Source organism: the organism of the source record quoted next, unplaced genomic scaffold, assembly GCF_019419815.1.
Source record: "Pyrus x bretschneideri cultivar Hongxiangsu unplaced genomic scaffold, Pyrus_bretschneideri_v1 Contig1, whole genome shotgun sequence".
Classification (NCBI taxonomy): domain Eukaryota; kingdom Viridiplantae; phylum Streptophyta; class Magnoliopsida; order Rosales; family Rosaceae; genus Pyrus; species Pyrus x bretschneideri.
Genome location: NW_025999390.1, coordinates 11,526,371 through 11,537,018, shown reverse-complemented (window position 1 = coordinate 11,537,018; position 10,648 = coordinate 11,526,371). Strand labels below are relative to the sequence as shown.

The 10,648-nt window shown below is 35.6% G+C and overlaps 1 protein-coding gene across 1 annotated transcript; it reads right to left on the bottom strand.

Moving 5' to 3' along the window:
• Nucleotides 1–8,018: 8,018 nt before the first annotated feature.
• LOC103963011 (transcription repressor OFP8) lies at nucleotides 8,019–9,529 on the bottom strand. Its single transcript, XM_009375797.3, has one exon. It carries the CDS (start codon nucleotides 9,169–9,171, stop codon nucleotides 8,293–8,295), a length of 879 nt encoding a protein of 292 aa, XP_009374072.2. The 5' UTR covers nucleotides 9,172–9,529; the 3' UTR covers nucleotides 8,019–8,292.
• Between the last annotated feature and the right edge of the window lie 1,119 nt (nucleotides 9,530–10,648).

The following is a 10,648-nucleotide window of genomic DNA, read 5'->3' as shown; positions in this document are numbered from 1 at the left end:
TGGAAAGATATTAACGGTGGAAAAAAAAAGTTTTGTTTTTCTTTTTTGAAGAAAATGTTTTGTTAGTCTTAATTTTTTAATCTTCTTCGTGTAAATGACGGTTATGCATATAATCAACAATATTAACCTCATGTAAAAGTAAAAAACAATTCATTAGTACATTCTTAAGTCTAACGCTAATAAACTAAATCTTAGTCTATCATTTCTTTGCATGATGTAGGAAGAGGTCCCAAATTCGATTTCCACCACTCCAATTTTTAATAGATTGTCAAACACCGAATCATTGTGTACAGCTCAAGTTATTTGGGCTAGTGTTACTGTAACCAACAAAAGTTTTTGGGCTAATGTTTCTGTAACCAACAAAATGAGATGAGATGCCCGGTCCATTAAACAAATTGGGTTGTCATATTAGAACAGAAACACCATACTATGTTAAGCCCATCAATCTTTTTGTTGTCTTGGTCAAATGGCCTATAATCTGAAGTTACAACTTACAACTCTGAAAATTCAACCGATATTCGTCCCGCCAGATTTCCATGTGTTTGTATATGTTATCGGGTGGAAAATTCCAAATCAGATCCTTCCAACATTATGGAAGAGAAAAATAGACCAGTACAAAATGACCATTGGTAATGCCTTTATGAATATGAATGATTGCAACTGTGTTCTGCATAAAGAATTAGACCAAAAATAGATAAATTAAGCTTCACTGAGCGATGTTAACAAGTGCAATATTTATGACATTATTGTGGAGAATATATGTTATTCATTTAGAGCCAGAATCACTGTTAGTCTTATTCGGAATTAAAGGTTAGGGTCTGTTTGAAAATGTTCACCCCAGAAAACATTTCTACTCATAAACTCATGTTATGATAACCTTGTTGATGATTTTCCAAAAGACACTAAACGGTGTTGTTAAAATCCAGTTTTGAGTTACTCTTCCGATCGTTGCCAGTGGCACTTTTAATTATATGAACATGTTCAAGCTCTTCTAACAGCAGTGTCAAACGAGCTTTCGCGGAGTGTTAAAGTCTTTAGTCAAACTAGAAAAGTGGAAAATAATTGCAGAGAAATGGAAGAATAGAGATTCATTGTCAGCATATGTTTTCCCACTACCCTTTGCATTTTCTTTTATAAAGCAACAAGTTAAAATTTGGGTAACCCAAATCAATCCAATTCAGTATGATGCTAAAATACTAAAACATTGAAGAAATATATAATCAGAATTGCAAGTCAAATTCATTAGTATAAATCAAAGAAGAATGAATCAAGAAATCAGATTATTCAGAATTTCAGAGAGAGGTTGTCACACACACAAACAAATGCCAACCATAAACTAACATAAGAAGAATACAATGTAAAGTGCAAGAACTGATCAGAGGTTCAAACACAAGTGGAATGATTTAATTTCTAGAACTTTGTTTTCCAGCTCTAAAATTTCCAAAAGTTTGTTTAGGACCTCACAGACCTCGGCCTCAGGCTTGAATTGATGCTGCGTGCCGGAGTTGCTGCTGTCGGAGCAAAAAACTCCGAATACATTTCCATGAAAAACTTGTCCACAATTTCTAAATAGGCAGGACAAGTGAGTCTAGAATAATAATGAAGAACCTCTTCGATGTCCAAAACATGATCCACATTGCTCATGTCCAACATCTCCAACTCCTTCAGCTTATGTTCCAGCAAACAACCCGTTCCCACCGCCCTTGATTCCTTCACAAAAGTTTCAATCTTTGCAGGAGGAGTACTTGCAGCTGCAGGGTGTGCATTGAGTGGTCGTGGAGATAAGCTTGCAGGGTTTTGAACATGATCTTTATGAAGATGTTGTGGTTTGGTAGGTGTGGAGAGAAGTTTCTTCTTGTTCGATGATCCCCTGATGTTTTCGATTTTCGCATCCCATTGGTCCGTGAAGTCGGTATACAACTTGTCCAAGTCTTTGTATGCTGTGGCGTGGAGATGATTCATGTTGTCAACCGCAGAAATAGAAGCAGAAGCATAGGGAAAAGGGTTGTTGTAGTGAGTAGGGGATTTTGGGAGCTTTTCGTAGTCTCCTGCGGAGAAGAAGTTCTTCAAGTTCCCAAGGGTTTTCTGGAAGAACTTCTTGGTGTGGGAAATGGAGCTTCTAAGCAACATTGGTGGCAACTTTTGGTGTGCTTCGATGGAAGTGGGAGTTGTTGGTCCTTCTCTATGACAAATTTGAAGAGAGAGAGAGAGAGAGGGAGATTTGTCTTTCAGTACTTCTGGCTTCTTGCAAGTGATGATCTCAGTGAAGAAGGAAGGGTTTCTTCATACAGATAATAGAATCATAGGAGCCATGGAAGTCGTTTAACTTTCTGTGGAGAAAGGGAAGTCCTCCTCTCTTTGGGTTTTCCCTTTATGTTTCTTTGTCTCCACACGCTCCCCCCCCCCCCCCCCCTCTCTCTCTCTCTCTCTCTCTCTCTCTACGTGATCAACGATAATGGTTTATATGATGAGGAAACGACAGATGTATTGAAGCTTAAGGTGGTGACTCTTGTTTTTTGTACAAAAAGATTATTTCTTTGCTTTTACTTTAGAAGTTGGAGTTGGTATGTATCCGCTTTAGGAGAATGAAAGGAGCGGGGTGGTTGTTGGACCAATTCTCTCCTCTAGCTAATTTGATTGGTACTTGATTAAAACTTTCCTACTTTTGCATACAAAGAAATTTTTTGATGTCTGAAACACTTATATATGATTATCGTAAATACGAACTATAACTACCATTTACCTTAGATAATGACATTGTATCTCCTTTGGTTTCCTATATTTTGTTTCTATAATTGGCTCTTGCAAATGGAAGTTTCCGAATTTATGTACTAGTCAATCTTCATGACCAATTAGGTATGACAGCCACCAATCACTCATCTATCACTCAATTGGAAGGCATTGGATACTTTTCGGTTACTTAGCTGTAATGATGTGGGTTTACCTAGCTTTTATACTTTCGTGGTTGAGCAATGAGTATACTTGTGGTTCTCTAAAAGCACTTTGGAGGTAGGTTTCAATATATAACTATTGATAGATAAAATTCTTACATTATTTTTTGTAAGCTACGTAATGTGTCAGTTAATGACTGAACTTCTTCTTTAAATCAATAAAAAATAAGTCTAATCATCAACCGTCACATCATGTAGTCTATAAAAGATGATCTAAAATTTGATCTCCTAAGTATTTTCCTAAATTTAGTTGTTGACACACAATAGTCAATTGCACAACACTATAATAGCACTTTTATCAGTAACCCCAAACCCAAAGGACTAAAAACTCATCATTAGCTGCATTGGTCAAAATCTCATTGCAAACTGAAGTCCGTTGCCTATATGCACAATGGTCGATTGCACGACACTATTAGTGACCCTTTTTGTTTTTTCGTTGCAGTCTACCACCATTACCTTTATGCAGATGCAGTCGGCGGTCCAACGCAAAGACCGTGGAAATGTCTAAAACACATTAGGGTTTGCCATGCAAAAGCAAATTTTGAAAACCCATCAACCCAAAACGCGTTAGGGGTTTGTCATTTTCATATACGAGCAACTTAAACCCAGCAAATGACAAAAGCAATGTAGATCACCCACCGTAGACTGCCATGCCCGCTTGTACGGTTGTTGGTTGAACAGAGAGAGTGAGTACAAAGCGATGCAGCTGGGCGGTGAAAGTGACTGAAGAACGGCTGATCCTCTAGGTCTAGTAGTACAGATGGAGACTGTTACTAGTCTACTGACTTGGTTTGACCATTAACACCATGCCACGTGTCCTAGGGTTGGAACCAGTCTCCCTCAGAACCTAGCCTGCGCTTGCACGGCTCAAGACCCGTGCTGCTTAAGGCTAACCACCACATATGACAAATGACGATACCGAACCCTAAATTTTGTTCCACTTAAACCACTCTCAACCACAAACCCTAAATTCCAAAACGCTAACAACATCTTTTCTTTTTAGGTTCTAATTTTTCTGATCATTGCCCAAGTACTGCCAAATTGATTCATTATTTTTTAGGCATATTAGTTGGATGGCACATTATTGCAGGTATGTTATTCTACATTTATATATGCATGTTAAAGCATCCACTTACGTATGTACGTACAATCATATACCCAAAAAACAAAGATCAAAATCAAGATTGTTGAATTTATCATCAAAATCTGCTTATGACATTTTGATCTAGTAACACCCAATTTTTAATTGTTGGAGCAAGTCATGACTGTTTGTGTTCAAATTTCATGCATGATAGCTTTTGATCCAAAAGTTTTGTTGTATCAAACCTATCTTATTCAACTTCAAAAAGAGATTATTGAGATTGTTTCTACTTTCTATAAGGGCTAAAAGTGTTATTTACAACAACAAAAACAAAAAAACTTGACAATATTTGCTAGAAAAATTCAAAAGTGTTTCTCGGCTATAGAAGTGCTTTTTAGAGAAGTGTCTATCAAATTCAAGTACTTAAAGCTTCTTGAAGGAGTTTCTTCAAGAAACATGTCCGAGCGTTTTTCTAATAAGCATGTCTTAGTGCTATTTTAAGAAATACTTCCAAGTGTTCAATATTAATAACAAAAACGCTTGTAAGTATAAGCCAGCCAGTCTCAAAACGGACTATGTACCCCTTATTCTCATAGTATTTGAAAAACTTCCTCATCGTTGTTAGTCCTTGTGCTCAAACCTGAGTGGGTTATTGACAAAAAACATAACGACATACGGTATTGCAGGGGTTTAAACTGTGGTCCATTCCCTCCTCAAAATCATTCAATTGTCACCTGTCAATTTTGCAGGATGCAGAAATGGTCCAAGTTCTTAATCTCCTTCCACGATCGGTCCAAACCAAAAAGCTCAACTAATTTATCTGAGAATATATGTGAGACGGAGAGAGGGCACAGGAACCCAAAACATGCGATTTCAAAAATCGTTAGCCCAATGGAGAAAATGAGCATGAGGCTCGGTAACCCAAAAAACTGCGACCATTAAAATGCAAATGTAGCCCAATGTAGGAACCACTCAAATGTAAACATCATTGGCATAGTCACACATTCTTTAAAATTGCTTCCAAGTTGGGTGAACAGTAATTACACACAGGACGGAACCGTTGTTGCAGAGCTCAGCCCTCCAGTCTTATAGGTCATCCAAAAAGTCACGGGAGAAAGAGGAGAAATTTATGTGTAACTGAAACGCTTGTTACTCGGCGTGTCATTATATATATTATAGTATAAGTAGACGTTAATATTTCTTATATATATGAATTGATAGAAAATATTTTTGAAAATATCATGTTATTCACATATATCATGTTAACATTTATTTTTTAATTATTTTTAATTTACTCGATAGTTAAAAATCAAAATGTGTATAAATAATAATAAAGAGCGTGGAGACAACACCATATTTTCTAAAATAGATCATGAGGTTCGAATTTCCAAGATATCACATTCTACCAAAACGTCCCCACTTTTGCTTCAAAATCTCTGATCCCTATATTTTCTCCTTCCATTGTGTCTTGTCTTTCATTTCAATTTTTAGTTCTAGGCAAAACCCATTTGCCCTATTTAGCTTTGAAACGGACGTATCAGTTTTCAAAAGAAAAGCTGCTGCTGCTGCAATTACTTGACATATCGGTTTTTAAGAACCTTTTGGAATGGAATGTGTCCTCACATTCATTCATGTATCAATTAATTGACAATTCAGTTAACATTATTGCCAAAGTGATACCATTTAGGTAAAGTTCAATCAATTTGAACCACAATAATTTATGTGGTTAATGATTCACATTAACGTACTAACAACACATACGCGTAATGAGTATTCATTTACTCAAGGTTCTAAAAGATGATAGCCGCTAGTCGGACGGCGGGCTGGGACTTAGTGGCTAGGTGGGATTTATGCAAATTTAAGTAAATCTATTATATTTCGTGTAAATAAGTGTCTGCATATACCTTAAATATATTTAATTTTATCATAAACTATAAAATAGAATGACATATATATTATGAAGTGTTGAAACATAATGAAAACATGGGGACCAATGATATAATGTGCGTTCATTTAAGTATACAACAAGTCTCTTACAATTTATTGAAAAAAATAAAATGCAAAATGAAAGTTATTTATTTTTTGTTTAAGTGAGTCGCGATCTAGGCGGGTGGCTAGGCGGTCTAGGCACTTTTTTTTATTTTTCAAACGCCTAGGCATTAATCGTGACGGTGGCCAGCCGCCTAGCGCCTAGGCGGAGCTATGCAGGGATTTTTAGAACAGTGCATTTACTTAATGCATATAAGAAGAATACTCTTTCGAGTTTTCATGTTTGTTCATAATATAAAGCCATGATTCTAAGTTAGATGCTAACAGCTTGCAAATTACGGAGACGGGACACTGTTTTGAGTTTTCATGTGTGCTCATATTATGAGTCTGCCAATTGAAACTGATTTAGATCCTCATAACCAAACAACTAACACAAATGAGACACTCTTTCGAGTTTATTTGTTTATTTATTTATTAAGACGCAGACAAATAATTTAAATTTAGATGGTCACAACTTAACAAGTATCAATGTTTTTTGGTATGTTTGAAGCTTAATTTGAATGATAAAGAATGTTGAAGCTTAATTTGAAAGGAAAGCTAATGAAAAAGGTCTGAAAGTTTTGAGTTTTAACGAAAAAGACAAAAATATGTTGTAAGTGAATAGCACTGAGATTAACTTTTTTAAAGTAAAAATATAATTTTTCGCTAAAGTAAATAGTACCAAAAAATTTTCGTTAAAATTCTCTAATTTGAACGCCGGAGAATGTTGGATAGAATGGGAATGAAGCTATATACTGCAAACCTAAAGCTAGATTTGATGTTAGGGTGGTAGGGTGTGCTATACTGGTTATGTTTTGTCTCTGTTTTCAATATATAATGAAGGAATCAAATTTGATTCTATAAATTTAACAGATGTGGTTTGACAGCACAACAAAAATAGATTCACCTACTCCCAATAATATAGTGTCTCTTTGCTTAACAAGTTGCAAATATTAAGGGTGCATTTGAAAATAAATTTAAAATGACGAAATGTGCTTTTAAAACTAATTCTTAATAAAAATATAAGTAAATTTAAAAAAAATATATGAAGTATTTCATACAAAAAATATATAATTGGTGATTCTTCTAAACTACGCTTCAAGTACTTTAAAAACTCAAAAACACTTTCGCTAAAAACGAAAATGTTTATCTTTGTATCAAAGATGGATGAATAAAGTGGTTTAGGGCGTTCAAATGTTATGCTTTTGAATTCTTCTCCGTCGGTATCGCTTTTTCATACATAATAACAAAAATGTAATTTGCAAATTCGCTAGAAGACTAAAAGGAACCCCACCAAAGCTTTGAAGTTGACCCTATTCTTTTTAGGTTAGGGAGAAGCTAGCCTCTGTGTGGGTGTAGTACGAAAATAAGGAAGGAGATCATATCCCGATCTCTTCTTCCTAATCTATTAAATTAGAGAATTTATGTCATTGAAATTTGATCCAACAGTTAAGTTATTATAACTTTTAAAATGAACTCCTGTTTATAGTAATTGGATTAAATTTCAATGATACGAATTTTCTAATTTGATGTATTAAGAAAAAGGGATCCGACATTTCCCAAAAATAATGTTTGATAAAAGGACATTTTATCCAGAGGATTTTGGAATCTGGATTTATCTTTTTGTATTCTTTTGGTGCAACTTTGGCATGGAAATTCAAAAAAGTCCAACCACACAAAAAATTATTGTAACTTTATGTGATCTAACCACCTGCTTTCCCCGTCTTTCAAGTGTTCTAGTTGTAAAAGTTGTCATCTAACACTCAAAAAAAGTAATGGAAACATTCAAACCCTTTTTACTCGACCAATCTGTTTTTCAAAAAGCATCGATGAACTTCCACAATCTTTTTTCTTGCTTCATATTTTCAAATCCGAATTGTTTTTGTTTTACTTTTTCTGTCAAATCATAAAAAGAACAAAAGAAAACCAAGAAATCATCATTAGAAAATATACAAGAATATAGAAACCACTTTTACTAAGAAATAAAAAAGAAATAAATTACATATTAATGCCGTCTTTTTTTTATCGACGGGAATATGATATTCGAACTTGAACCATCTTTCAGTATTCGAAAGTGAAGTACTACTAAACCCAGTCAAAGTAGTTATCCAAAGTTAGATTCTAACTATTAATTAATACTCTAGAAAACACATATTACAGAGAAAACAGAGTAATAAGCAGAGAAAATGGAGAGTTTTCTTCTTCTTTTTTCTGTTTTTTTTTTTTTTTTTTTCAAGATCCCCAGTTGGAAAACAAGGCTTCCCAAATTTCAGTAAAAACCTCAATAATCACCCTGTGATGGTGTGTCGAATTCAACGACAGAAAACACTGCAGAAGCTGTTCTAGATCCTTCGCCGAAAATATCTGCTTCTCGAAGATCATCTCCACCATTGACGTCCTGAAGTCGTTGTACGGATCGCTCGACTTCTTCACCACAGCAAAGCTGTCCTTCACTCTTCCTTGCAACGGAAGCAGACCCACGTCGGAGCTCTCTCTTCTGCGGCTGCTGCTGCTCCCGTTTGGCCGGGAACGGCGGCGCAACCGGGGCCGGGAGGAGTGGGAGGAGTGGCTCTTTGAAGAAAACAGAGTGTCTGTCTCATCGTCACTGCTCGACCACCACCCTCTGTAGGTATTGGTATCAAAAGAAGACGTACTGAACGGGAAAAAATCGCCGTTGGATTTGTTCTTCTTTGAATTCCTCGCCTTCGTCTTCTTCTTGTCTCTGATTTTTATCTGTTTCGAGCTTTTTTCATGGTGGTTGTAGAAGGGGTTTAACGGCTGCGAGATCGGCGAGGCTGGAGGGCATGTGTGGCCGTCGGGATTAAAGGGTTTTACAAAAGGAGGGTACTTTTCAAAAATGTTGCGTCTTGGAAGCATTACATCCTTGATAGAGATAATGGGTTGGTTTGAGTCGGAGCATTTGGGTCTGCAAATGGAAGGAATCGGTAGAGCTGCCGGCTGTTTATGAGGCGGATCGGCGGCGTGCAAGCCTTGCTGGTTTTCAGGCAAGAAGACGGATTTTTCGATCACGTCAGACAAGTTTCGGGTCCTGCAGGAGCCGAATGAGGATCGGAACATGTTTGAGAGCTTGAGTTTGAATCGGTTTTCCATTGCAATTGCAGAGCTATGGAGAAGGAGAACTGAATTTCTAGAGAGAGATGGTGGAGTTTGGATGAGAGGGATATAAATGCATGAGAAACCGAAAGTGGGAGTTTTTTAAATGATATTTTAACAGTTGTCTAAGGAAACTTTTTGCTGGTTTTGTCCTCTCCTCTGTCATCTCACAAGACACACTGGTTTTGATTATTTGATTATATACTGCCTGTTGTTGACCTCGTAGCCACATTTTATTTTATTTTCGTAGATGCTAAAGTAATCGTTAGAACGAATGTGATCTCCGTTGTGTATCCAAGTTAAGCTTTCTCCTCACAGTTTAAATTAGCTAAAAGTGAAATATTGCCAGTGTAATAATAATGTTTTATTTTCTCGTTACCTGTATTTTAGTTTCAACCAATTTGAATCTTGCCTTGAGAATGAATTATGAATGTGAAATCATTGAGATGAATGCATGGGCAGCTAGATGATGAACCAGTTGCCTGCAGATCTGAGGAATGCCTTCTATCTATGGTTATTAAGTAATTGCCCATTCACTATATATTAGGTAGTGTGCATGGGGATGGACCAAAAACTTTAGTCATCTTTTGATGCTATTAAAGGTGTATAGTTGAAATTTAAACTATATTTGAAAGAACGTAAGTTTCTATATTTGAAATTGAAGAAAGAGAGCGTCGCACTGCTCTAGTTACTTGGTTCTAAACCTTGTACCCTTGTATGCGAAGTAGGGTTTGTATATAAGCAAACTATATATCCTAAGAAAATTCAAAATTGTAGCTTAAGATATGATGTAGATCCTTGCAAAGATGATTTCATTATATGAACATTAAATTTTGCACCTGTGTATTTGTAGATTTTTTCACATGTACATGTGACACTAAATAATTGTACATGTTTCATGAGACATGATTTCACTTGTTTGGGTTTATTATGCAATTTGAATTCAATTTCTCCGAGCAAGCTCTTCCATCTTGTAGACGTTTTATGATTAATGTTATCTGTGATGTCATTTGGCTTCATAACATTCTAGTGTAGTTTTTACCTTTTTCCAAGACATTGTTACGTTTACATTATCCAATTCAAAGTTAGATTAATTGATGACTATGTTACAAGGAAGTAAAAGCCTATGTACTGAACTATATGCACTTCCATGAATTAATGACGATGAATAGAGTAAAATACTGGTGTCAAATAAACATCGGAGATCCAAAATTATTATAAACTATGGATGTTGCTTTCTTGGTTCTTGTATAGGAATCAACTGCGGGCTGTTATGACCTTCCATTAATATATATCTATACATGCAGGTATGTATTAAAATGAATTGTTATTGGCACCCTAAATTGTTTATATTTATGAAAAGAAAAATATGCTTGTTGTGAGGAGTGCGCAATGAGATTTTTGAAGTGCAAATAACAGTCCCCTATATTAAATTAACAGAAAGAAGAAATTAGATACTAAAAATTATTGACTT